This window comes from Eptesicus fuscus, chromosome 22, assembly GCF_027574615.1.
Source record: "Eptesicus fuscus isolate TK198812 chromosome 22, DD_ASM_mEF_20220401, whole genome shotgun sequence".
Classification (NCBI taxonomy): domain Eukaryota; kingdom Metazoa; phylum Chordata; class Mammalia; order Chiroptera; family Vespertilionidae; genus Eptesicus; species Eptesicus fuscus.
In genome coordinates, this window is record NC_072494.1 from 380,023 (window position 1) to 407,582 (window position 27,560).

Consider the following 27,560-nt stretch of genomic DNA (forward strand, 5'->3'; position numbering starts at 1 on the left):
CTGCCATGAATGGTGGGTTTCCACAAACACGAAGAACACGAGGTTCTGAACTCTCTTGTCTAAGATGGGGGGTGGGAGCGGTGGGTTTCTTTCCACAGGAAGTCATCCACTTTTGTCAGCCCTGATTGCAATAATAATAATAATAATAATAATAATAAAAAGGCAGAAGGAAGAACAAGCATTAGGACATTGTCAGGATCTGGGAAGGTCCATCCTGCATGTCCTGCAAAACTCAGAGACAGAGTCACTTCCTTAAATAAGATGTTCCACCTTCTCCATTTTAATTTTTATCCTCTTGCCCCAATTTAATTAGATTAAAAATAACATTAAACCTCAGGGAGGAAGTTTCTAATGCTGCAGCGGGAGGCGAAGCAGTGTTTGAAGGTGCAGATGATGGGTGAGGGCCTTCACATTGCCTGAGACACTGAATTTTCCCTCCTGGATGCCCCTGCTTCCGCGGGTGGATTCCAGTGTTAAATAAACTGACTCCACGCTTACTCCACCTGCGCTCTGCGAGTGTCTGCACACCGGACCCAGCTCTGCGCAGCCCGTTTCGGGTGGCGCTGGCAGCCTGAATTCTCCCTGTGGCTGTTTGATCTCCTTTGACCTGCAGTCCACTCTTAGTCTCACTGGCTGATGGGTCAACTGCAGCTAGCATCAGAAAAATTCTAAATTCTTTCCAAATATTAAAGTGGGCAAGGGAAGGGCAAAGGCACGGCAGGGCGGGGAATTAGCTCAAATGGTAGAGCGCTCGCTTAGCATGCGAGAGGTAGCGGGATCGATGCCCGCATTCTCCAACTTTTACACAAAACAACTTTGCTCAAACGTCCTCACTAACAGATGCCCCGCCAGGGTTCCGGGCTTCTCTTTGCCCGTTTTCAGGACAGGGATGGTCGTCGCACCAAGAGCTGCAATACCGGTGGTCCCCTCATCTTCATGGTGTGATCGGCAGGCGTCACCGTTTTGGGATTTCTCTCACGTTTTCAGGTTTGAATGAAAAGTTCTGAAGCATGAGGATAAGGGTACAAGACAGTGCCAGGCACACAACCCCAGGCAGCCCTTTCTTCCCTGGATCGCATATCTTTGTAGGCGAGGACTCTTCAATGGGTATTCGGGATCACACTTTTGAGACAGGGTAGAAATGAGATGGACACATTACGAGATGCTTTCTATTGTTAAGAAAGATCTCTACCTTGTATCTAACCAAGCGGACAGAAAATCGTACTGATTTTCCTTTTTTTTTTCCTTCTAAAATATTTGTTTCTCTTGTAGCAGCGGTTCTCAAACCTCGCAGCACGTTCAGATCACCTGGGAGCTCTGGAAACTACCAGCGCAAGCGGCCTCCCTGCAGTGGCCCGAGCCGGGCGCTTTGTAAAACCTCCCCCGGCGATGCTGACGTCCACCGACCCTTCCCTCTGAGGCTGGGAACCGCCGCTGCCCAATTAAAGGGCGGAGCGGGCGTAGTGCCGGGGAGTCCTCCGCCGGCGGGGCTGCGGGCGGCCCCTGAGAAAATCCTCCCGGAGGCTCCTGACTCTCTGGCCACCAGGGGGCGCGCGTGCTCCACCTGGTCCCCGCGATCGGCGGGTCAGCCAGGCGGGCCTCCCCACCATCCCGCCCCTCCCGCTGCGGGTCCCTCGGGGAGCGGATTCGCGGCTCTGGACGCCGGGGCGCCGGGCTCCCCTGTGGCACCGGCTGTGTGCGAATGAGGGGGCTGACATCTGATCGCGCGTATTAGTCACGGTGACGGAGAATAAAGATATAAAAACATAGATTCATTGCACCATGAACATAGTCAAATGGATGCCCACCCAGGAATTAAAGGACTGGAGATAGAAAAGAAAAGAAAAAAAAAAAAAAGACGCAAAACAGTGGTTCCTTCGAGCCGGATTCGAACCAGCGACCTAAGGATGCCTGGGAGCCACCACTACAGTCCTCCGCTCTACCAACTGAGCTATCGAAGGAAGCGCGACGCTGACCGCCCCTCCGCGGGTGCCAACTCTGCGCGCTCAGCTCCCGGTGCCCGCGATCCGGTGCGTCCGCGTCCGGGACCAGTGGGCCCTGACCCTCCAAGGCCCACCGCTGCGGACCAAGGCTGTGGAAACCCCTTTCACGTCCCGCGCGATTCAGGGTTCTGGAGAAGGCCGCACACAAATGAAAAGAGACCAGAAAAGATTTAATTTGGGAAATGGGGGCAACTCTAGTGGGAGGACTACTACTCGCTCTGGCTTTGCCATCCCTTTTATTAAGATTAAAGTTACAGGATACACCCACATGCCCTAGGCAGGAAACCCCAATAGAAGCCAATCAGTGAATTTAGGACTAACAGGTGGGGGCTGCTTCAACTACCAATATCTAGTCATTAGCTCTGGCCCTTTAGAGCAGTTGAGGTTGACCAGGCCTCCGGATTCCCTGCCCACAGCTCTCTCTCATGAAAACAACGATCGGCTTCCGGCACAAGGCGAACCTGGGAGCCTGTCAAAAGGAGATGGACACCGCGGAGAGAAGGCCAGCCTCCTGACACTCTCCTTACCCACTCCCGCCCCCGCCCCTTTTCGTGTGTGCACGCATTCCTTGAGCTGTAACGTTCGAAAATAAGTTGCAGAAATCATGACTTTCTTCAGACACGTCGGCTTGCACACCCTGTGGGAGGGCATTCTACGCATGCCATCGGTATCCCCCCTTAAAACTTGGGTTCCAGGCCGTCCCAGGTCCAGGCTGACCATGTGTGAGACAGAGCCCAGAAATCTGAAGTTTTAGAAACCCCCCAGGTGAGTCACATGCGCAGCCAGACTGGGATACCCACGCGCAGGCGTGTCCGCTGCGTTGTCCCGAGGCCTGAGAGGACGTGAGGACAGCGTTGGTGAAGTCAGGGGTGTGTGTGGTTAATCTGGCTTTTAGAATCAATGGAAAGGGTGTTGTGTCCACTTTCTCTTCTCATTTTTCCTGGGTGTTTTGGTGAAACCCATACCAGTGAACGTACGAAAGCTTCCAAGGAATAATAAAGGAAGACGTATGCAGTGGGATTTTCACAGAGAGACGGGAAATCTCAAAAAGTCTCGGTCAATTTGACCAAGGGACTGACTTTCAACCCACTCTCAAGTAATAGCCAAATTCGCTCCCACCTGGGATAATATTGGCGAAGTTACGCGGCTGAATTGACCTGCTCCACAACCAGCATGTATTTGTATGAGCAAAAACGGTGCATGGTGTGGAAGGAAGTGAGCACACATCAGTGGCTGGACACTGGGACTTGGGGGTAGAAATGCAGTTTGGATTCTCAAAAACCCGAGCAAACCTTTCGATTTTATTTTGTAGGCAAGTACAGCCTGTCGTGGCTTAGTTGGTTCTTTTACTTGCCACAGGAAAGGAAGAAAGGTGGGAAACAGCATTATCTATTGGGTCCATTGTGCTGCGTGGGTGTGAGTGACCGGGATCCCCCCGAAAAGGTGTGGGAGGCCGTGGTAATAAAACATGCGTCTTCCATGTTTCCATAAGGACACGTGCTCAAGACTCTCTGTGGACTTTGCCGCCTCTGAGCCTCTGCCTGTCAAACTGTTCCCTGTGGATCTCTGCACCTTCTTTCTGCATCCAAGACTTTGTTGGTATGGATCATCCAAGGAGCTTAACTATATAGAGTAAACGCCCTACCTGACCAAGTAATAAACCAGAGAAAGGCATTCCCAGAGCCAGGAACCAAAGCCGCCCACCGAGTTGGGCTCTAAACTTTCTCATTCCACAGCGGTGAAAGACGGTCTATTAAAAGCGTAGAAAGTAAACTAAAAGAACTCGCCCAACGTGGGGCTCGAACCCACGACCCTGAGATTAAGAGTCTCATGCTCTACCGACTGAGCTAGCCGGGCGCCCGTAGACAAGGTCTCCAAGGGACTATTAGACGCAATCAAGCATTAAAAAAATGTTGGAAGTAAATTAAAAGAATCCGCCCAACGTGGGGCTCGAACCCACGACCCTGAGATTAAGAGTCTCATGCTCTACCGACTGAGCTAGCCGGGCACTTGTGAAGGTGGCTATTAATATATGAAACTACTAAGATTCTTTTGTGATAGACATTGAATATAAGATTCTGGATTTTTTTTTTTTTTTTTTTTGAAATGTAAGCGCCAGGGCCAATGTCTTTTAGATTCTGGATTTTTGTTGAATGATTTGCTTTTGTTTTATAGGTAAAATAACATGAAATTCAAATAATGTAAGCATCCAATGAAATTATTAGCATGCATTACATGCACTTTGTCCACATCTTCCCACTTCCCCCCATTCTCCCTAACCCGTATTGACAGATCACAAAATGTAGTGACAGAAAAAAAGCAACGAAAACCTGGGCTCGTCCGGGATTTGAACCCGGGACCTCTCGCACCCTAAGCGAGAATCATACCCCTAGACCAACGAGCCGCACGTGCTGCCTGCGCTCCTGAATACATTAAATACATAGAGAATTTCTGTTTGTTGTTGTGTTTTAGTATTTCATGCATAAATGAGTACAACTATAACCCACATTTTCTTTTGCTCCTCCTCCCCGTCCCTCGCTCCTTTTTTTTTTCCTCCTATTTTGAAAACCAGGTCAACGCTGCTCTCAGAACTTCCCGGGGTTTCCGGCAACCCAACTCTCTCAAGATCGTATGAAGCCTTATTTCTCAGAAGCCCTTGACCCATCCTTTGTAATAAACCGTGGCGTTTGTTAGAAACGAGAAACCTGTGCCTGTTCTCCGGGGCGAGGTCCCCCAGGCTGCACTTTGACCAGGCCCCTAAGGCTCTTGCAGCTGTCAGCGCGGGGCTGACGTGGCTCCGCGCGCGTTCCCAAACCCACGTGCAGCTGCTGATTCGGTCTCAGCATTTCCCACGGAAAATAAATAGTGAAAACAGGTGAAAAATTTCTCAGCAGGATGTGAAGCTGTGGGATCGTAATAAGTCAAGTAATGGGCTGCACAGGACAACAAGGAGATGGAGATGCATAACTGAGGCGCTAGAAGTCTGTTTTGGAGAAAAATGAAGCCGTTTTGACAGGCGTCACATCAGGAAATGACCGAGCAGAGTGACAAGTCGGTGACCGAGGGCGAGGTGGATCCTTGGAAAAGGGCTCAGGGCGGGATCCTCTGAGGATCCACCGGAGGGAAACCCTTCGGTGAGCATCGGCGATACTGAGACCCGCCTGCGCACACGGGCCCCTCGTGCCGGTCGCTCAAGACATATCGGAGTCGGAGTATTTCGAGGAAAGTGCTTGGCCAGGAACATGGTGACACTCTTTTATTTCTGATGAATTTAATAACTGCTTAGGTGTCCTGCAGCTTTTCCGCTGATCCAGACAGAGCAAAAGCAGACGGGTGCCCTGGGGCAGCAGGCGAGCTTGTGTTTGAATTTTTCTGGAGAACGACCACAGTGCCTGAAACATCCTGAGCTGAGCCGCTAACCAAGGCAACGGCAAAAGAGAAAAGAGGTACTGGCCCGTACGGGGATCGAACCCGCGACCTTGGCGTTATTAGCACCACGCTCTAACCAACTGAGCTAACCGGCCAACCGATGCGAAGTGTCCTGAAAGGTTAGCCTAAGGGACTTCTAGGCTCCACGTTGCTTGCTTTGCTGCGAATGCAGTGCGTCCCAGCAGCTGAACTCTCCTTTTCCCAACGCTGCTCCTATTTTTTCCGTGGCGCGACGCAGCAGCCAGGGGATAACAAAAGGCCTCCTTCCCTTTCTGTGTTCGCAGGACAAGATTATTTCTGTCCTAAAGGCCAGCCAGACACCAAAGGCGGCCGTTAATTTAATGAGTCCTGGGCAATTCTCCAGGTTGCTCCTCTTCGGCCTCTCAAGTGGCGGTGTTTTTATCTCTTTCAATTTCAGGTAAAGATACCCTTAAAGACTTTTCAGCAATTTAATTTCCTTTTTTACATAAACAGTTGTCGTGGCTAAGAGAACACCGTAAGAAATTTATGAAGAGAAGGATACAGCATAGAATCATTGGACATTTTTAAAATGTAACTTCCAAAAAAATGTAACTTCTGATTGTATCTAGGTACAAAATGAGCTTGGAGATGCCGGGGATCGAACCCGGGGCCTCATACATGCGAAGCATGCGCTCTACCACTGAGCTACATCCCCTACCCTGTTAGTACCCCCTTTATTGTTCTCCCCAACTTTTAAAATTTGATTTTTTCCCCCCTCAGCAATTCTCTAAATGTTAAAGATTCTCTTTAATGTTAAAGCTAAATTATAATTAAAGCTAAATTATTCTTCATTTATTCATAAAATCTTTGAAATGGTTGATGAGACATTTATCATAGGATTTTCGTCAGCGTTTAACCTAGACACACAGGGATAGAGCGAAGTGCCTGAAATCTGACCAGGAAAAGGAGATGGGGGCTCTCTCCAAAAGCTTACTTCTTTTCTTTAATCTTTTCTCCAAAGACAGCTGAGGCCCAGCACGAAATCAAACCGTTTCTTCTGTCCCTTTTTAGGTGTCCAAAGTGCCATGAAAAAAGTGATTTAATCAACCCGTTAAAGCACAGCATCGGATCGGCTCCCTTTTGAAAGTTCTCTGCTGGGGCCCAAGGGTAGAATATTTGAGCTATTTCTCCGGGAAACCCAGGAACTGGCAGTCCTTGATGCACTGAATTCTCTGCAGTCCAGTAAGAATCTATAAGCACTATGTATATATCTATCTTATATATAAACATATGTCATATATATATATATATAAAGATATATATGTAAAGATAGAATTTGAGGGACATCGTTATTAATGTAATAGGGTTGACTTCGGTCTTAAAGAAAATCCTCGTTGTAGCTGAGTTTCTGTGCTTCATAATATTAAGAAGCGTTTTCAGAATGGCTAGCTCTGAACAGGAATCATAGATTAAAATTCTAAAATGACTTCGTCCTTCGAGTTTATCGTTATATTAAATACAGTCGATTTGAGCAACCTCCCTATAGGAGCCCGGATAGCTCAGTCGGTAGAGCATCAGACTTTTAATCTGAGGGTCCAGGGTTCAAGTCCCTGTTCGGGCGTCCTTGTTTTTCTCATCCCTTTATACAATTTTATTCCAGTAAATAGTAGGAAAGTCTTCTCAAACCACAGGCTGATGTCTCTAAAAAAATGAGAGGATATCCTGAGCTCGGTATTGAAATAATAAGCTAGACCCTGTTCGGAAAGTAAATACTTGTTGCTTCTCACGTTGGCCTTTTATTTTTAGGTGAATATATCTGAATTAGTGGGCTGAATTGTAATTTATCTTTGTCTCAACTCAGTACTTCATGTGATTAACTCCATCGTGACACCTAAATTTGAACAGGCGCAAAAAAAGTAAGAATAAAATTACCAATATCTGCATTGTGTGTGTGTTGGGGGGGGGGGGGCGGGGGAGCGGGGGAGCAGGGGGAATGAGGAGGGGAGACTTTCCATGTCATAGGCACTGTACTAAGCATTTTTGCTGGGTTTTATTTGGGGACTGGTGAACTTGGATGAGAAAATAAATTTTAAATCTCTAACCTTTAACTGAAATTGAGCATATTCTTCGCGTATGAATGTATGCAAAAAAATTACAGTAGGAAGATAAGTAGCTGTGGCTTTGTCGCCAAGAAAAATCGCAGATATTTTCCTGTTACAATACAGTTGTTACCATTATCTCCTACTTAAGTATCTTAAGACTACAGTTGTCGGGGACTCTCTCCCCCTCCCCCGTGGGAGCCTGCTGTGATTCTTTCCCCTTCCCCGCCTGGGAGTCTGTACTTGTTCTTCAGTAAATCTCCACCTTTGCTATACAAAAAGAAAAAAAAAAAAGGAAAAAAACTACAGTTGTCAAGAGAGGGGGCTTCCTGTTTAATATTCAATGCATTGAATTAATGAAGAAGCACACAGATGACTATATTGCAAATCATCTCAATTGTGTGGGGAACTATTTCGTAGTATAACTGGTTTTCTTTGTTACCTATGTTTCGGGTTTTGGGGGCTTTTAAATAATCTGGAGAAGGGCTCCAGGGCCTCCATCAGGCACCTAAGCGGGAAGCAGGCCCGCGTGAGCCGACCTCCTGGTGCTGGCCGACATCTTCCGCCCGAACTTCACTCAAGGAGCCCGGGACGGAGCACAAGCCTGGTCCGCGAGGGGCCGGAGCGGCAGCCGGGAGGGAACTTCCGGCTCACGCCGCCCGGCCGCCTGGGAATCACCGCACAATCCGCCAGGCCAGCGGGCGGGGTAACCGAGAAGGCGGCCCTCCGAACGGCCTAGAGGGGACCCGGAAGTGAGTCCGCGCGGTGCGGCCGCGTCCTCCGGAAGTTCCGGTAGCGCTTCCGGTCGTCATTCCTGTGACCCGGCCGGGGAGCCATTGGAGGGTCTTGGAGAGGAGGGGTGTTTCTGCTGCGTGGTCGCCGTGACCGCAGTTGAGACCTGGACGGATTCAGGGAAATGAGTGTCCCTCCGTCCCCTTCCCAACCCTTCCAGGACCAGTGCTTCCGTTTTTGAGAGTTATAAATGTGATTACGAGAACTCTGGGCTTCAAGCCAGACACCACATTCCCAAATGTGTATAAACTACACCTTTTCAGATAGGAATGCAAGTGCCTAATGGATCGGAAAAGTGGTTTAAAGGCGGATGTACGTTTTCCTAATTTGCCCTTTCCCACTTCAGGAATCTTTCTGTCTACAAAATTAGCGTCCTTGTACGGAAACCATGTTCCTTCTAGTTTTATGTTGTTGAAGACAAACTAGCGCTCTGAGTTCCATGGCCACTTCCCCCTGCAATGTATTGTCCTTTCATTACTACCCTTCTTTATTGCAAATTACAACTTGCTTCGCTTGCAGAATATTTTCATTACTTGCATTTGAAGTGAAATGGGGATAGTAATATTATTGAATTCATAATCATGGAAATAAAAGCATGCTTATAAATCATTGGGCAGACACAGTCCTTGGCAAACAATAAACAAATTTCCACTTCAAATTCATCCGTTTGCAAATCAAATTCACCTTTTGCAATGCAAATTCACCCTTTGCAAAGCAATTTTTTTCACTAAAATAATTTCAAAAGCTTTGTAGCAAAAATCGTATGCAAAGTTGTTAAAATTAAATATTTTATTGCATGTATATAGTAATAAACACAAAATACTTTTTAAACATCAGAAATACTTGTTTACTTATAATTTCCCTTATAGTGGTGCTCCCACCCCAACTTGTGGCAATTTCATATACATATTCATAAAGTAATTGTGACAATCCTCAGGCGTAATAGTTGCTACAGAATGATTAATAACATCTGTTAAATATTCATGGTTTGAATGAAGTGCCAAAATATTTCTTGTGCAGAACTTAACATTTGAAAAAAACTTCTTCAATGGGATTCATCATTGGAGAAAACGGTGGCAGAAATTATAAGTTATGCCTCATCTGACCAACAAGATCACATATTTCCTGGGTTTGTGGAGGTTTACATCATCCCAAACCAACCACACATCCTCCAAATGATCTTCATTCAATTTGCACAGTAACCTGCAGAGAAATTCGCAAGAAAAATATTTGAAGTAACAGGATTTTGCAAAAGGGTGAATTTGAAGTGGGAAACCTGTGTTTATCTGGTCTTTCTCCTTTAACTCTTCCCCCCTTGAACACACACAGCTCATGCATCAGCCACAAACACACCTTAGATTGTGTCCTTTCTCTGTTCAAAATTCTAATGGCATCCTATCACGGAGGAAAATCACAGCCTGGAGTCATCCATGTCCTGGCTCCTGGCCATCTCTGCAATCATATCAACTGTCGCTCTTCCCCTCACTCCAATTCAGCCACTCCTGCCTCCCAGTTCTTTCTCAGCATGTCTAGTTCCACCTCACCTCTGCATTTGCTATTCTTTCCCCTGGATTGCTTTCCCCTCATAGTCACACCTCTTGCTGTCTTATTTCATTAAGTGCTCTATTACAGAATTTACCAGGCAACCAGAAAATACACAAGGAGTACTTAGAGATTCAGGGGAAAAAAACCGTTTATGTTCAGATGTACTAGTACAGTGACTCAGGGGAGCCAGTCTCCAAACCCTGAGTGATGGATATGGAGGAAGCTTTCCCTTTATACCCTTTGGTTTTTTTGTTTCCCAAATGTGGCAGGCTTCTGGATCTTTCGCAGGCTTTGCGAAAAGCCCCGTGTTTGGGTGGGGGACATGAGATTACACCCAAAGGCCTGGCCTGGCATCAGCACTGATAACCCCCTCTGGAGTTTGTGTATGGTTCATGGTGTATGGCCTCTGTAAAATGGGAGTGTTCTGGGAAACAGGTTCTGCAAGGCAGGACAGGCATCAATGGAGTTAATTATCGGCCAGCAAGAGTGTGCGCTAGAAGGCAGGTTACTGGCACAGATTCAGATTGCTAGCCACCCACCTCCCCCCGGCCCAAATGTCTTACATTTCCCTTCATTCTACTGGAATATCACCTAACCACCCTATCAAAGTAGTACCCACTTACACAACGTAGTACCCGCTCACATAATTGTGTGTATTTTCTATCTCACTCACCCCCACTAGAATATAAGCTTGGTAGAAGCAGAAACTATTTTGTTCACTGTTGTACTTCTTACTCATTCCCTGGGCACCTAGACAATATCTAGCATTAGTAAGAGGAAAAACGGTATATGGTGGTAAAGAAACAAAATTGTATTGTTTGCATATACAGAATAAATCCATGATTGTCTATGTAGAAAACCCAAAAGAATATATGTAATAATAAAAGGATAATATGCTAATTAGACTGGACATCTTCCGGATGTTATTCCAGCCATCCTTCCTGACAAAGCCGGGGCCGGAGGGAAGCTGGAGCCAGCAGCTGGGGGAAGGAAGGCTTACTTTGCATGAATTTTCGTGCATCAGGCCTCTACTACAAATATAAGAATTAATGAGAGATTAGCAAGGTTACTGGATACAAAAATCAACTTTTGCTAAAAACAAAATGTAGTTAACTAAAAATGTACCATATAAAATAGAATAAAAAAGTATGTATAAAGTCCCTAGGAAATATTAAGAAAAGAAGATATTCATGGAGAAAATTATAGAACTTTATTGAAAGACATTTAGAGATTCTAAATAAATGGAGCTATACTAGGTTCATAGATTGAAAGAATCAACTATAATTTACAAATTCAATACAAAGCCAATAAAATTCCAACACATTTTTGTTTGTTTGACTTAGAACTTGTCTAGCTAAACGTAGCCAAGACAATGCCAAGGAAGAAAAATTTGGTGGAGGTGCTGGATGGAGATGGAGGTTGGATTTGTCCTGAGATAGCAAGATTTTTTTCTAACGTTGTAGTACTCAGGATTGTATAGCACTGCCACAGGTTAGACAAACTGACCGGTCAGTTAGACTAGAAACCACCATCAGATCCCACTCTCCCCCTCCACACACACAGAAACTTGATTTATGAAAAAGTCAGTGTTACAGATCAGTGGAGGAATGGATAAGCTTTTCAAAAAATGGTGCTGGGAGAACCACTTATTCATATGGGAAAAATATCATATTGAACATCTATCATGTATGTGTCCCAAAAATCAGTCCAGGAAAGACTAAGGATAAATGGGAAAAGCAAAACTATACAGCTTTTACAAGGTATCTCTATGATAACATCTCTATGGATCTGGGTTGGAAATGGTCCCTCTCCCACTGCCAATTTGCTTTCCGCTTTTTCAGATACTTAAAGAAAACACACACAAATGAACAACGACAACAAACAAAACAAACAAAACCCTGGTACTTCCAGCAGAATATGGGTAACAATCTATAAAATTCTACAACTTCCACACACACAAATTTTACAACTTCCAAAATCCTCTCCTCAAAGCGTTAATCAAATCTTCCATTGCTGCTTTGAACAGGAAAAGTTTTCAGAAGGGAGGGACATTTTATATGACGCATGTAAGAGCTGTTCACAGGTCAAGTCTGACACGGAGAAAAACTCTAAAAGCTGCAGGATTCTCCGTGGGACGACCCACAGCCTAGAAACAGAAACTCTGGCTCTTTTGAGCAACGCCATCTCGTCCTCGTCGCCAGAAAGCCTGAGCCTGGCTACCCAACACGGCCGACTCACGGGTGCCAAGGCCACATCCTGAGCTGTGGCTTCAGAAAGTCGGCTCTATGCGGTGGCATCAGGAAAGCAGACAGGATGCTGGGCTTCCCCCACTGTAGGTCTTCTGAGCCAAAGCGGCCGGCGTGTGAATGGAACCAAGAATGATCTTCAAAAGCCAGGACAGAAAATCCCATTTCCCCCCGTTTTTATCCAGCTGCTGAACACTCTATTCGTGGTCTTCGGCCTTCCCACAAAAAACAACAAAGTGTCTTCATGCTAACATTAAAAACAACAACAACCCTGCATTTTTATAAAATTTGATTTTAAAAAATAGTATTTCAAACAGTAGAGTATTAGCAGCACAGAGCTGTGAGGGAAGTCCACTTCACGGGGCCTCCCCGCTGCCTCCCGCTCTCTGTGGCTGGGCTTTCGAAGGGCTGCTCCCCTCCTGGCCAGCGTCTGCTTTCCCCTTCCTGCCTTTGGGCAGCTTCTCCCCCTTCTCTGCAGCGGCCTTTTTAGGCCGGGGCCCTGGCTTCGCAGCAGCAGGCTTAGCAGACAACCGAGCCGACTTCCTCTGCGGCTCCTCCTTCCCCTTCGCTTTGTCGCCTTTAGCATCTCCTTTTGCCTTCCTCTTGGGCATGGTGGCGGCGGCGCCCCGCAGGTGGCTCTTCTAGTGCAGGGTTCCACTCTCTTCCTCACGCTGCCCCTAGAAAGGTTTATTGAACAAGACACAAAAAGTGTAAACCATAAAGGGAAAGATGGACGGATTTAATGACATTAAAACTCAAGTTTGATTACATTAAAATTAACGATCTGTGTATAGCATAAAAATACAAAAAGATAAGTTACAAGCTGGGCAAAGATATTCATGACACATATAACTGACAAAGAATTAGAATCCAAAATATATAAAGAATTCCTAAAGACCGATGAGAAAAGGACAAAGTGAAAATTTGAAAACAATGGGCAGTTAACAAAGCACTTCTTAGAAGAAACATAAATGGTGAATAAGCACATAAAAATATGTTTTTTTCTCTTTCTTCACGAGTCTGTCTCCACTGTCCATGGACCAAACCCCACTTCACCGAATATGCACCCACCCCCAAAGAAAACAACAGAGAAAGAAAACCCAAACAATTCTCCCTCCCACTCCAGCACGCACAGGCAGGCACACGGCAGCCGCATCCTCTGGGTCCCCTGACTGCCACTGACCTGGGTTTTGAAAGGAAGTTCTGAGGTGGGTGCGGGTCTCAGTCCCCCTCAAAGTCACACGGCCCCCTCCTCCCTCTGCCTCTCACTTATGGCAAGAGAGGGCCTTGGGGCTGGAGGAGAGGCCTGGAGGAAGGTTAGTGACGCCATGCTTAGGAAAGCAAACGTGAAGCATGTCTTCTATGTATATAAAAGCCTAAGCCACCGTCACCACCAAATGGAGCCGCCGGTCACGATGACGTGCACTGACCACCAGGGGGCAGAAGCTGGTCGCAGGCAAGCGCACGGGTGGCGGCGGGAGCCTCTGCCGCGGTGCTAAGGCGTCCCACTCAGACTTAGGCGGGCTCCCCGACATTCCCGAGGGCTCCCAGACTGCTAAAGGGCGCAGGCCCGGCTGAGGGGACCCCCGGGGACGCCCCCCTCCCCGCAGTGCATGAGTGTGTGCACGGGCCTCCAGTGTGATATAAAAGTACAAGTAAAGCGTGTGCAAGGCGCAGGGAGCTACAGGGGCAAGAGGACATGGTGTCAGCTACCCCCCCCCCCCCATCTCCCCCGAGGAAATGGGGGCAAGGCCGGAGCCTGCTTTCCATTTGGGGTTAAGGAGGGTGTGCGAACCCCAGTGACACTGCTCTCCACCTGGCCGCGGGGTCCTGGGCACCGCGCCGTCACGGAACCCGAACCCCGTGAGTTGTCTCCGAAGCGGCGCCTGGACGTGTCCCCAACGAGCTGGACGCAGACCCGGCGCCGGCCCCTCCGAGCGCCCCGTCCCCCTCCCCGCGTGTCGGGGGGCCGCGCAGATCCCTCTGACCCCCCCCCCCCCCCCAGGGCTGCGTTTCTGCCCCGAGTCTCCTATTAACCGACCCGCCGGACTCGTCTGCCTCGCCCTTCGGTCTCTCGGCTCCTTTGGCTTTTGGGGGCCGCTTTGCATTCACGGAGTTTAGGAATCAGGGGGGCGGGGGGCTGGGGCCCGGAAGGAGGGACAGGACGGGGTCTCCCGAGCGCTGAGCCGCGGGCGTCGAACACACAGTCGCCACGTGCACGCGGTTGGCGGGGGCTCCCGGCCTCCAAGCGGCCTCACTGCAGTCCCCGGATGCAAGGGAAAGCGGGGGACAACCCTGTCCCCCCACCCCCCGCCTGGCCCCGGGGCCCCGGCCTCCCGGGCGGTGCAGACGGGGCTGCAAATAAAAGCATCTTCGATCCATTGGAGCGGAGGGCAGCCCCCCGCTTCCTGTCTTGCTAACAGGGGACCCCGCGAGGGGACAGCTGCGGCCGAAGGGGTGAGGGGGAGGGGCGGCGCCAGCACCGGTTGGAAGACAGAAGCCGGCTCTCCAGGGAAGGGGTGCCCCTCCTCGTCGCCACAACACGTCACAGACGCCCCGTTCTGCCGGGCGCCGAGGGCAGCTGACCCTCAGAAACCGGGGTGGGCACCGGCGACGAGAACGTCTGACGGGGCCCGAGGCGAGCGGTGGGACCGCGCGGCCTTTCCCCGCACCCGCGTCCCCCAGGTCAGAGGTCACCCAGGCGCAGGTCCCGCCGGGAACGAGCGCGGCGACCCCTCAGGTCCCTGAACTTGGGGGTGGTCTTTCCGCTTTGGACGGGAGCGCAGCCCGGGGGGCCCCTCGCTGTCCCCTCCAAGGGGGTTCCACCAGTGACGCCTCGAACCCAGGGCCGGAGGGACCGCCCGCCTGGACCTCCCCGCAGGGGCTGCGATGGGGCCGCCGCCCCCGCCGCCCTAGGTCGCGCGGAGCGTGGGACCCGAGGCGCCGGGAGGCTCCGCGCTCACCGAGTGTCCAGACCGAACCCTCGCAGGACCCGAGGCCGGGGATGGGGGCAGGGAGGCCGCGAGCCGGGGATGCGCTTCCGGGGCCGGGCGGCGGCGGCGGCGGCGGCCTCCCGACTCCGCACTCATGTCAGCACCACAGCCCGGGGCGAGCCAGACAGGAGAAGCAGGCACGTGTTTGTGAGGTCGTGATCATTTAAAAAAATTAAAATAGGCTTTTAATGATGAGTTACAAGGTGAGGAAAAGGTCTGTTTCCGCCCGGTTTCGAACCGGGGACCTTTCGCGTGTGAGGCGAACGTGATAACCACTACACTACGGAAACGCGGTGACAAGCGCCTTCCAGGGGTTGCAGTTCCTCCCACAAGCTCTGCCTCCGACCCCGCGCTAGCGGCGCTGTGTGCGCATGCGCGGGTGCCTGTTGCGGCCCTAGCCCTGTCTTGTGCGCATGCGCAGCGCCCAGGCGTGCCCGTCATTTTTTACTGGAAATGCCCGGATGGGGGAGCACAAAAGAGGGGTTCCAATCATAACTAGGAACCTATCATGGTTACTTCTCAACATGAAGTTGTGCATTTTAATTGCTCTCACTTTGCCTAAGGTTTCTTCCCAACCACCCACCTTTTCCCGGAGTGACTGGTGGGGCGGACGCGGCGGGGGGTGAGGGTAGGGGGGTGAGGATGGGGGGAGACGCCGCAGGAGTGGGCCGCGCGTTGTGGGGGCCGCCGTCTGCTGGAACTTTCTCCTTCACCAGCTCCTCCGACTCCTCCGTGGTCGGCGGAGGAAGAAGTAAAATGAAGCGGCGTTCACCGAGCCAGCCAGGAGTCGAACCTGGAATCTTCTGATCCGTAGTCAGACGCGTTATCCATTGCGCCACTGGCCCGCACGGAAGACCGGGGGCGGCGGCTCGTCTTCATCAAAACCAGCCCGCGGGGCACCCGTCGAAGCCAGCGGGGTGCGCCGGTGCCTGAGGGTCCGATCCCTCCCCTCCCTCAGCCCCTTCTGAGGGTACCCTCCCTGCCGGGAGCGCACGGCCGAGTCACCCGTCCCGCACTGATGGGGGATCAATAACCTGATAGAGCACAGGAATTAATCTGAAAAATAACCATAGTGATAGAGTCAAAACTGCTGAAATACAGCTGTGATCTGTTGCCCGTATTCACAATGGAAGAAAACGCAGTTTCAGTTTACTTGTTCTGTAGACAAAATTATATTCTCCCACCCAAGTTCACAGACGACCCAGGTTTTTGTTTCTCTCCGAAGCCGACGGAAAACGGCGCTGCCGGCCACTCCCACGTTTCCTTACATCATTGTCCGGGTCGGAGACGCGGGACCCTGCACCTGCTCCACCTTCAGGAGCTGGAACCGCAACCCGAGGGCCTTTCCCTGGCGGGATGGTCACGCTGAGAACCGAGTAGAGAGTAAGACCATGACGCCCCAGCATTTCTGTGCCTTTGCCCGTCGAAGGGAAAGCCCAAACCGGATCCCGGGGACTCGCTGAACTTCTGAATGTCCGCCACAGCGTGGTCAAAGCCCTGCAGGTGTGACTGCGCTGCTTATCACTACTCTAATGGCTCCAGGCACTCGAACGCTATGATGGCTCATCCTATCATGGCAAAGAAATGGGTGCTTATTTCATGGAGTTTCAATCCTCCTGTGGGTTGAGTTCATCGACTTTCGATCTCTTGACAAAAATAGGCCATCTAGCAGAGTCATGCTGCCCCCGTCACGTATGTAGGCGGAAGTAAGGCCTTATAGTGTGACCGAGAAATCCTTCAAATGCTGGTACAGTTTAGAAATACACGTTTCAGCGTTGTCACCATGACAACAGACAGCCCCTCATAATTACAGGCTTCAACTGGGAAGAGACTGTCACAGCTATGGCGACAGTTTGTAAACTGCTCGGAGTTTCACTACAGCGGTTCGTTCAGACTTCCTTTACCAAGCAGAGGGTAAGCTGGGAACCGCTACAAACACTCACACAAGCCCCCATGGGAAAGGGCAAATTCCAGGGAATGCTCTCAGTTTGACATCTTATCAAACGAGATCCTTTGGACAAGTTTTAGGACAAGAAAGTGTCTCTTCCTGTGGCTTCAGAGAGAGGGAATCGCTCTTTTATTTTTTTCCAAGACCAGGTTTTCATGAGGAAGCCTTGTGTTTTTAAGGTGCATCTCTAGAATTGCATAAGTTAACATTGTAAGCTACAAGCAGGCAGGTGGAACCCACATTTACGGAAAGACTTGGGGTAAGGAATGACTGGAACTTGAATTGAAAACCGTGAGATAGAGAACACACAGCTTGCTTCCCGAACGGACCTGTTCTTGGTGCTGGAACTGTTCTGGTGTCAAAGTGTCCCAGGACCGGAGCAGGCGTGAACGCGGCTGGTCCCCTCCCCTAGTCCCCTCCCCTCTCCCCTCCCCTGTCCCCGCCCCTGGCCCTCTGTTCCCGCGCCCACGCCGGGAGGGCTCAGTTGTCCTACAGCTGCCAGTATCCAGACCGAACCCTCGCAGACCGAGGCTCATCTTTAGGGTTTTGGGAAGCATTTGGGTTGCTCCTGACCCAGGCGGAGAGAGAAGTAAATAAATGCACCCAATAAAATCAAAGATCTTCCTCTTTCCCCATCGATTTGGACCCGAGCCGGCGTGCTGGCTCCGTGGCTTAGCTGGTTAAAGCGCCTGTCTAGTAAACAGGAGATCCTGGGTTCGAATCCCAGCGGGGCCTTTTTCTTTCTTCCGAGTGTGGCTTTCCCCCTATCAACAAGGGGATGGGTGATCAAAGTTAAATCTTAAGGGTAAATTTTCTCTATGGGGTCTCACAAAAGTGTTTTACACGGGTCTGAGGATGGACTTTCTTATTATTTACAAAAATAGCACGAAGATGAATTTGTTGTTCCTTTGAAGAAAATTTCCATCCTTCCCGTTTTTATATTTTTGTTCCACGGATATTTTTTCATCAAGTACAAAAGGAACCAGGGAAAGCAGAAGGCAAAGTCACCGCATTTAAACTACAAGCTATAACACCTCTGATCACTCTCTCGTCTTTCACACGAACGCCCTTTCACACGCTGCAGGCAATGTTTTTAGAAAGGAATGACTGACACATGTGCTGTGGAGAAGGCTGCAAACACCTCCGTTCATAGCAGCCACTGAAACCCTACCTTATATGCAACACGTGTAAGGGGCTGGGGTGTCTTGCTGCCTGTTCTGAGTTTATCTAGCTGCACGCTGAATATGGGCGGGCTTTTCTGAATGGATGTTACACTGCAATAAATAGTTTTCAAAAGGAGAGTAGTTTCTATGTCTAGTAAACATAGAAAGGGAAAAAAGGATGAGTAGTTTCTATGTCTAGTAAACCCCGCAGAGGGAGCACTTGACACAGGGTTTCCACCACAGCCACTTCTGTAAACACACCTGAGAGGTTTCTGAAATCACAGGATCACTGATTCTGCCCCAGGTGACGAAGACAGGCGTTGGCAAAGCATTTGGCAAGGCGGCATGTCTTCTCTGTTAGAAGATTCAGAAATAACGCCAGAATTACCAAGACAATGTCCCCCAGGCGCTGGCACCGTGCCAACAGGGAAGGGTGGCCCAGGTGCATCCATCCGATAAGGTCTGCTTCTGAGTGCTCCGTGCCCCGAGGCGGGGGCTGGGGAAGGAAGGACACAGGTGTTCCCTCAGAGCCTGTCACCTGCTCAGTCGGGCCTGGTGACCCTTTTCCTTGAAGGGAAAAGGAAAGTGGGGTGAGGGGGTGAGGCTGTGGCGCTGATTAAAATCTGTAACCGGTTTTCTTTCTACTCTCAGCCAGGGGTTCCTGCGGCAGCCCCGTCTCTTCTGGGCGAGTTTTCACATACACATTTCAGGATACACATTAAACCAGCAAAGCAACTGCCTGAGGTTCCCAAGATTTTTTTTTAAGTTAGGTTTTTTCTTTCTTTGACTTTCTAAAAGCATAATTTGAACACAAATGAACACTTTAAAAGCAGGAATCAATCATGTTCTTCTCCCAGCCATACAGTGTGGGTGGGTGGCACTCACGGGGCAGTGTGGGGTGAGTACTGTTTGAGGCAGGACGAGGCCAGGACACGAGACTCACACTATCCATTCAGGCGGCAGAGCTGGCTGGTCAGAGCCTCCGGGAGGTGGCTGTGCCTGGTCCTTGCCTGGGGCGATGCAGGGGGAAGCGGGAGTCTCAATGAACTACCAGGGCCTTCAACAGCGGTTTCCAAAGATCACCCAGTTTGTTTGTTTGCTTCCCGGTTCCAAGGCATTACCATGAAAAGTTTTCCAAACATTTCCTCCTTCTGGAAAAGCACTTTTAAAATTCCAAGACATGGCTTCACTCACTTCCACCAGAATCACCTTTTTAATGGCGAACATGGAGTCAGCACCCACACAGGGGCCGAGGGCGGGCAGCCAGTGGGCACCGGGCCTTTTTTCGAGTCCCTGGGTTCTCCTGAAACAGCAGCTCCTGGACTGCCTGCCGGGTGAGCCCACCCACTGCTGTCAGGCTCCGATGGGTCCCGGGTAAATAGAACGACAATGTCAGTAAGCAACATGCCTTCTTTCCTCAGGGGTGTGTGTGTGTGTGTGTGTGTGTGTGTGTGTGAATTATAGATTTTTTATTGATTTCAGAGAGGGAGGGAAGAGGGAGAGATAGAGAGATAGAAACATCAATGATGACAGAGAATTATTGATCGGCTGCCTCCTGCACGCCCCTATTGGGGATTGAGCCCACAACCTGGGTATGTGTCCTAAGGGGAATGGAACCGTGACCTCCTGGGCTCATAGATTGCCACTCAACCACTGAGCCATGCCGGCCGGGCCTTTCCTCTGCTTTTGTTCTGGGTCCACTCGTTGCAATAAAGAAAGGAAGGTGCAGCAATCAGACAGACTTATTTATTAGGTTAAGACCACGGGCGGCGACATCGATCCTGGACGTGAGAAAGTACAATCCGAGTAGGAGATGTGAGTGTGGACAAGTGTGCAGCCTGTTTACCAGAGACGCTTCGGGCATAAGGAAAATGCAAAGACAGACAGGAGCAATCGGGCTCGCTGTGCTGAGCAGGGACACCACAATCAGGGGACCCAAGGAGAAGGGCATGGGAGGAAGGCTGTGTGGGGAGAGAGTGCACAGGCCACGGTTTGGAAAAAGGGAGCAGTTGATGCTCAGGGAAGGGGTGCTTGAGGGGTTACACAGGGCATTCGGATGACAGCTGAGGGGGCACAAGGCTGAGATAGTGGCTGATGAAGTGGTGAGATCCCTGAGGGACGATTCCTGGAACAGCCTCTGAACGGGATAGAGTCCAGATCATAAGGAGGAGGAGAAGCAGAAACTATGGGGCCCACAACGTGAGGGTGGAATGACCTCCAGGCAAGGGAGCAGCAGGTCAGTGCAGAGAGGAATGGGGTCTGAAACACTGCTGTGCACATAACTGTCTAAAACCCTCCTCCCTGTCCACCTCCTGTCCGACACCCTGGCCCTGCTCCTAGCGTCTCTCCTCCACTCCCCCTTCCAATCGCTCAGACTCCACAGCAACAGGGCTATTTCCCCCACCCCATAGGACAAGCTTAGGTATTTGGGATACGGGCCCTGACACTGTAGGGGCAGGCCAGGTGGTCATCCCTGGTCTAGGGTCACCTCACTTTCCTCCATCCCAGTGTCTCCTCCAGGTTCCTTGATGGGGTGTTAGCCTCGGGTCTTCTGTTCCCAGAATCCTTTGGGGTTTCGGCTTGCCTGTTCCTCCACATACCCCTCCTCTGGACACCAGGATGGTTGTCATCACCCCATGACCATCTAACCCGACCCCATCTCGATCCCTGAGCTGTCTGTTGAGTTTATTTCAAGTCCTTCCCTTTAGGATGTGGCCTCCAGGGTAGGAGAACAGATGTTGTTGAAGAGCCACCTCCCCGGACTCCGACTATGGGTATAGAAACAGATTAGAAAGGTCCTACACCCCACGCTCTCCAGCAGCAGCCACACAACCTTCCCAAGACTGATCAATCCCTACCCAACAGGAAGCCACTGGGGCTGGGTGAGGCCTCAGAGGGCGGGGTGGCAGAGAGGGGTGAGAGCAAAGGGAAGCAGCTAAGCTGGGCTCATCCTTAAGGTGCCCCCTGGTTGGCCTGGGCAGAGATGAGTTTAGAATGAAGTGTGTCTGTGTCCCCAGAGGCAGCATCCTCCCCCAAGGGGGACAGTGGGATCTCCTTGGAAGGGTCCTTGGCATCAGCCTCTACCGTGACTTCCTCCAGCCCATCCGTGACCGGGCAGATAGTCAGGGGCTTTTTGCCAGAGGACCACAAGCAGAAGAAGGGTCGGAGGGGGCCAGAGAAAGAGGCCTTGGAGAAAGTGTAGATGTGGGACCCGTCCATCATGTTATAGAAGGCAACGTCTCCTGAATCATAGTCCAGGAAAATCCCAACCCGACGGGGAGGTCCTGCCAAGGGGAGAGGGGTCCGGAGAGGGGTGAGGGCCCAGTACCCATTTCCATACAGCTCCACAGCCCAGAACCCATTCTTGGGAGTCATGGGGTCAAATCCTTTCTTCATCACGTCCTCCCTACATACCCCGATGGCCCAGTCAGTCCTATCCCCCACCTCCACCTCCCAGTAATGCCTCCCGGAGGTGAAGGCCTCCCGACCCAACACACAAGGCCAGGAGTCAAATCTCTCGGGTTTCTCGGGCAGTTTCTGACGTGCATCTTCCAGCCGCACAGACTTGGAATCCTCATGCAGAAAGAGGTGGGGGTGGGCGGTGTCCGGGTCCAGAGTCACATCAACTAGACACAAAGAGGAAGTGAGTCTGAGCAGGCGTGAATGTGAGAGGCTGCAAGCCCTGTTCTCCCTTCTCCAAAGAGAAAGGAACTGGCAGGTCTCCGCCAAGTAGAGCTGAGCTGTTTGGCCTGCTCAGCTGTCTCTATTCCCTTCTTCCCTCGACAGCCACAGGTGATGTACAAGCTGACTGTCCCCAGGGCCTAACACCCTGTGTCAGAAGGGCTTGTCTCCTATCCATTTCCCACTCGGGCTGCCGCGTGCCTCAAGGAAAAGTTGATGCCATTTGCCACCTTTCCCCCCTCTCTATCCTCATCTCTAAAAGGTGTTGGTGATTTGTTTTCAACTATTGTAGGACTTTGAGTCCCTGGGGGTTGAAGCCTCGGAGCCCTTGAGAGGTTGAGAGTCACTGACCTGCATGCAGTGTAGCCTTCTTCCACTCTGCAATGAGACAGAGAGAGAGACAGTCACTGAAAGGTTTTATAGGAGAGAGCGAGAGCGAGAGCAAGAGAGAGAGCGAAAGAGAGAGAGAGAGAGAGAGAGAGAGAGAGAGAGAGAGAGAGAGAATCTTGAGGGTGAAATAATGACAAGAAGACAACTTACTGAGCTCTTTCAGGAGTTTCTCTGGAAAACAAAGAGAAATAACAAATGACCTTCTATAGTGGACACAGTGGAGGGGGTGGGGGACAAAACTGGTGTGAGAAACACACAAAGCAGTAACTGTTACAGGTGACTACTCAGTTACTGAAGCACGATCAACGTGAAGAACAGGAATTGTGTTGTTTTCTAAGAAATATGCAGGAAGTTCCCGTTGGCTTGGATCATATCTGTAGTCGTTACTGGGAAACCGAGGTAAAAGTGAGGATAGAGCCTCAGGGTGGGTAGTGAGCAAACATCAGGTCTAATACCTGTTAGAACTGGTTCTGACTCAGCCTGCACCCAAACCTCTGTCCTTGCTCAGATTGAGTATCAGTGACTCCAGGAGCCCTACAATCCCCTCTGACTTTCAGAATTCGAGTCTGATATCTCCCACTGGCAGTTATCCTACAGGACTTGGATCCAACCTCACTCGGACACACTCCCGACAAGCAGCCTGGGATTCTATGACTTACCTGTAGAGCTGAATTCACCCTTCCTCCGTCTGGACCTTTCCTTGTATAGCCTCCAGGTGAAAAATATGGACCCGATGGTGAGAACTCCTAGGACCACTAAGGTGACAGCCACAGCCACCACCCAGGGAATCAGCCTTGGGAAGAAAGGAGCTGAGACAAAGGACATTTGTTGAGAATCACTGAGCAAGTCCAGCTCCTCCAAAGGGACTCGGAAGAGGGCATGACCTGAACCTCTCCCTCCCATTCCTTCCGAGGTGAAAATAGTCCCTCCAATGCCACTCAAGCTTTTCAGGGGGAAAAAAAATCTTAGGTAGGAAAAAGCAGAGGAAGAGAGGAATGAAAATGAACAAGAGTTGTTTTGGGACAGAACAAGAAAAAAATGGACAAATTCATGTTGTTATGGAAATTCCTCCTTAATGATCAATGGAGGACCTGAGCCAAGGGGACAGGGAAATAACCCAGGAAGGGGAAGCATCACCTCTGGGTGCAACAGCACAGACTCAGTGACCCAGGGAGAAGGAAGAGTTCCTGTTTGGACCAGAGGCAGTGTGTGGGGGACAGTGAGAAGATTCGCTTTCCTGAGGACCCTGGACAGAGCTCTGGCCTGGGATGGAGGAGAAAGGGGGCAAGGGTGGAAACAGAACTTAGTCTTAGTCTTCCTGTTTGGTCAAGGAGAGAGTCTCGGGATCAGGAAGGCCTGCAGGGACAAAGCTTCTCTATCCAAGGTGCATCTCCTAAGCAAATCTGGATTTTCTACAAGGTCTTGGTACAGTTTATGCCTTCAGAATATTTTTTAAAATATATTTTTATTGATTTCAGGGGAGAGAGAGAGAGAGAGAGAGAGAGAGAGAGAGAGAGAGAGAGAGAGAGAGAGAGAGAAAACACACACACATACACAGAGAAATATCAATGACGAGAGAGAATCATCAATTGGCTACTTCCTGCACACTCCACACTGGGGATTGAGCCTGAAACCCGGGCATGTGTCCTGACCGATCATCCAACCGCAACCTCCTGGTTCATAGGTCGATGACGCTCATCCACTGAGCCATGCTGGCGGGGCTAGAACCTTTACTCTAAGTGAAGTTGGTGGGGTTCCCTCATGATAGTGGGAGGGATTTTAGGTGAAGAAAGTAGACTGCTCTGCCAGGAGGTCACGCTTCACATAGGAACCCAGTGTTGGGTTCACTGACCTGGTATGAAAATGTCTGCTTCCTTCTCCTGGCCAAGGAGGACGTTCTGGATGCAGCAGGACACGTTCTTCATGGAGGGGTCGCTGATGGCCACGGAAGCCGCCACGGTGAACAGGCCTTCTTCGTCAGGATGCCTGGACTCTGACGTGGAGGAGAACGTCTCTCCTGTGGGTGTCCTCCACTGCACCCGGGGCTCCGGGTACCACCCCACCGAGGTGCACTCCAGCCGGGTCTCCCCATTGTCTTGAACGTCCATATGGATGTGAGGATCAGAGCCCAGCGCTGAGGAGAGAGAAGATGGTCTTACTCCTTCAGAGGACACCCTCTGGGAGCCTTATAACCACAGGGTTGCATGATCGAGAAAGAAGAGCACATGGGGATGGGGAGTGAGCGGACTCCTCTCCATACTGCATTACACAAGGAAACAGAGGTGTCAATACAAGGCATTTCATAACCTCAACAGAAAGGGGTGCCAGCCCAGTGGGCATAGGTCATAGGTCAGCCAGACACTATGAACCAGGAGGTCAGGACACCTGCCCAGGTTGTGGGCTGATCAATGATTCTCTCTCAGCATTGAACTTTCCACCTCTCTCTCCCTCTCCTTTCCTCTCTGAAATCTATAAAAATATATTTTAAAAGAGGCGCGTGCCTCCCGGGAGTCAGGGAGAAGGGCACGCGGTACTCACCGGCCACCCGCAGGCGCACGCGGGCCTCTCCGTGGCCTGGGCCGTCCTCCCGCCGGAAGGAGCAGCGGTACTCGCCATCGTCCGAGGCCTGGACCCTGCGGATCCGGAGTGCCACGCGGCCCTGGGCCAGGCTGTCCAGCACCAGCGCGGCTCGGCCCCGGTACCGGGCCAGCTGCTCGGTGTCCTGCGCCTGCCCAGCGCGGTGCACCAGCACCGCCAGGGCCTCTGGCTCCCGCAGCCACTGCATCTCCAGGGGCGTGGTGCTCAGGTTCGCGGGCAGGTGGCAGGGCAGCTCCGCGTCCGAGCCCACGAGCGCCAGGACGGGCTCCGCGGGCCCTGCCACGTCGAAGGGAGCTGCCGGGAACCGGACAGTTAGACACCAGACAGACACCGGACAGTTAGACACCGGGACAGTTAGACACCGGACAGTTAGACACCGAGACAGCCGGACAATGAGACAGCCAGACACTGGGACAGTTAGACACCGGAAAGTTAGACAACGGACAGCTAGACACGGGACAGTTAGACACGGGACAGTTAGTCACCGGACAGCTAGACACCGGGACAGTTAGACACCAGACAGTTAGACACCGGACAGTTAGACACTGGACAGTTAGACACGGGACAGTTAGACACAGGACAGTTAGACACGGGACAGTTAGACACAGGACAGTTAGACACGGGACAGTTAGACACGGGACAGTTAGACACTGGGACAGTTAAACACCGGACAGTTAGACATCGGGACAGCCAGACACTGGGACAGTTAGACATGGGACAGTTAGACACCGGACAGTTAGACACGGGACAGTTAGACACGGGACAGTTAGACACTGGGACAGTTAGACACGGGACAGTTAGACACCGGGACAGTTAGACATGGGACAGTTAGACACCGGGACAGTTAGACACCGGGACAGTTAGACACCGGACAGTTAGACACCGGACAGTTAGACACGGGACAGTTAGACACTGGACAGCCAGACACTGGGACAGTTAGACACCGGGACAGTTAGACACCGGACAGTTAGACACCGGACAGTTAGACACCGGGACAGTTAGACACCGGACAGTTAGACACTGGGACAGTTAGACACGGGACAGTTAGACACTGGGACAGTTAGACACGGGACAGTTAGACACTGGGACAGTTAGATACGGGACAGTTAGACACCGGACAGTTAGACACCGGGACAGTTAGTCACCGGACAGTTAGACACGGGAAAGTTAGACACCGGACAGTTAGACACCGGGACAGCCAGACACTGGGACAGTTAGACACCGGACAGTTAGACACCGGGACAGTTAGACACCGGACAGTTAGACACGGGACAGTTAGACACGGGACAGTTAGACACGGGACAGTTAGACACCGGACAGTTAGACACCGGACAGTTAGACACCGGACAGTTAGACACGGGACAGTTAGACACTGAGACAGCCGGACACTGGGACAGCCAGACACCAGACAGTTAGACACCGGACAGTTAGACACCGGACAGTTAGACACGGGACAGTTAGACACCAGACAGTTAGACACTGGGACAGTTAGACACGGGACAGTTAGACACTGGACAGTTAGACACCGGGACAGTTAGACACCGGACAGTTAGACACCAGGACAGGTAGACACCGGGACAGTTAGACACCGGACAGTTAGACACCGGACAGTTAGACACCGGGACAGCCAGACACTGGGACAGTTAGACACGGGACAGTTAGACACTGGGACAGTTAGACACGGGACAGTTAGACACCGGACAGTTAGACACCGGGACAGTTAGACACCGGGACAGTTAGACACCGGACAGTTAGACACCGGACAGTTAGACACCGAGACAGCCAGACACTGGGACAGTTAGACACCGGACAGTTAGACACCGGACAGTTAGACACCGGACAGTTAGACATGGGACAGTTAGACACCGGACAGTTAGACACTGGGACAGCCAGACACTGGGACAGTTAGACACTGGGAGGGGCAAGGACGTATGGGGACCGGGCTCCCTCCCCAGGGCAGCGTCCCCACGCTCATTCCTGGGGCAGCCTGCCCCACGGCACCCACCTGGGCCCAGGTGGAGCCTCCAGGGAGAACCGGAAAGGGTCATTTACCCTGCAGCCAGGGACAGCGGGGAGACCCACCTGCGTGCAGCCCGCGCAGCTGCAGAAGCAGGAGGGTGAGCAGGCACCCCCTGAGGCAGGGGCTGGGGAAGGCGGCCGTCGCCCTCATCCGCCGCAGTCTGTGGGAGCTTCGGCCTAGAAGACAAAGCGCAGTTCTTTCCCCCTCGGAGGTGCCAGGCCTTGCACAGACACCCCCACCCTCCCAGCCATCCGTCCGCTCGCCCATCACCCTAAGTCCGGCCAAGCCCGTTTACAAGAACCCAATGGCCCCCCACCCTGAGGAGACAGGAGATGGGCGCTGGGAGACACGGTGCCCTGAAGGGACGAATCCTGGAACCACTGTTCTACAAAGCCCTCTTCTTTCAAAGACAGGGAGTTGGCACTTGCTTTCAGCAATGACGACAGAGATAACGCGATAGAGGCGGAGGGGGGTGCCCGGAATGAAGGGGGACAAGAGGAAAGGTTGGAGAAGTTCAGGGAGGGTGCTGAGAGAGCCGAGGGCGGGCAGGTCAGGGGGCCTGGGCCTGGGGAGGAGGCCGGGGCCAGGGTGGGAGGACATGCCTCCTGGCGGAGCGGGATCCGGGCACCGACCTGGCTCCTTGGAGGGAAGGGCACCTGCCAGGCTCTGCCACAGAGTGAGGAGGCTGGGCA

At 51.3% G+C, this 27,560-nt stretch overlaps 1 protein-coding gene and 11 non-coding genes across 12 annotated transcripts; 3 read left to right on the plus strand and 9 right to left on the minus strand.

Annotated features, from left to right (window-relative positions):
• The first annotated feature begins 724 nt into the window (after window positions 1–724).
• TRNAA-AGC (transfer RNA alanine (anticodon AGC)) lies at window positions 725–797 on the plus strand. The gene has a single exon. It is a non-coding gene; the product is annotated as a tRNA-Ala (tRNA).
• A 1,076-nt stretch (window positions 798–1,873) lies between these two features.
• On the minus strand, window positions 1,874–1,961 carry TRNAY-GUA (transfer RNA tyrosine (anticodon GUA)). The gene is given in 2 exon segments: window positions 1,874–1,909; window positions 1,925–1,961. It is a non-coding gene; the product is annotated as a tRNA-Tyr (tRNA).
• A 1,826-nt stretch (window positions 1,962–3,787) lies between these two features.
• On the minus strand, window positions 3,788–3,860 carry TRNAK-CUU (transfer RNA lysine (anticodon CUU)). Its single transcript has one exon. It is a non-coding gene; the product is annotated as a tRNA-Lys (tRNA).
• A 78-nt stretch (window positions 3,861–3,938) lies between these two features.
• On the minus strand, window positions 3,939–4,011 carry TRNAK-CUU (transfer RNA lysine (anticodon CUU)). Its single transcript has one exon. It is a non-coding gene; the product is annotated as a tRNA-Lys (tRNA).
• A 324-nt stretch (window positions 4,012–4,335) lies between these two features.
• TRNAP-AGG (transfer RNA proline (anticodon AGG)) lies at window positions 4,336–4,407 on the minus strand. The gene has a single exon. It is a non-coding gene; the product is annotated as a tRNA-Pro (tRNA).
• A 1,046-nt stretch (window positions 4,408–5,453) lies between these two features.
• Window positions 5,454–5,527, minus strand: TRNAI-AAU (transfer RNA isoleucine (anticodon AAU)). Its single transcript has one exon. It is a non-coding gene; the product is annotated as a tRNA-Ile (tRNA).
• A 509-nt stretch (window positions 5,528–6,036) lies between these two features.
• On the minus strand, window positions 6,037–6,108 carry TRNAA-CGC (transfer RNA alanine (anticodon CGC)). The gene has a single exon. It is a non-coding gene; the product is annotated as a tRNA-Ala (tRNA).
• An 833-nt stretch (window positions 6,109–6,941) lies between these two features.
• TRNAK-UUU (transfer RNA lysine (anticodon UUU)) lies at window positions 6,942–7,014 on the plus strand. The gene has a single exon. It is a non-coding gene; the product is annotated as a tRNA-Lys (tRNA).
• Window positions 7,015–15,285: 8,271 nt separating this feature from the next.
• TRNAV-CAC (transfer RNA valine (anticodon CAC)) lies at window positions 15,286–15,358 on the minus strand. The gene has a single exon. It is a non-coding gene; the product is annotated as a tRNA-Val (tRNA).
• A 482-nt stretch (window positions 15,359–15,840) lies between these two features.
• TRNAR-ACG (transfer RNA arginine (anticodon ACG)) lies at window positions 15,841–15,913 on the minus strand. The gene has a single exon. It is a non-coding gene; the product is annotated as a tRNA-Arg (tRNA).
• Window positions 15,914–17,677: 1,764 nt separating this feature from the next.
• TRNAT-AGU (transfer RNA threonine (anticodon AGU)) lies at window positions 17,678–17,751 on the plus strand. The gene has a single exon. It is a non-coding gene; the product is annotated as a tRNA-Thr (tRNA).
• A 3,380-nt stretch (window positions 17,752–21,131) lies between these two features.
• On the minus strand, window positions 21,132–27,018 carry BTN1A1 (butyrophilin subfamily 1 member A1). The gene is made up of 7 exons (XM_008160970.3): window positions 26,931–27,018; window positions 24,789–25,142; window positions 24,103–24,384; window positions 22,910–23,059; window positions 22,401–22,421; window positions 22,212–22,238; window positions 21,132–21,805 (listed from the first exon to the last, which is right to left on the minus strand). The coding sequence occupies exons 1-7, from the start codon at window positions 27,016–27,018 to the stop codon at window positions 21,132–21,134; spliced, it is 1,596 nt and encodes a 531-aa protein (XP_008159192.3).
• Window positions 27,019–27,560: the final 542 nt, after the last annotated feature.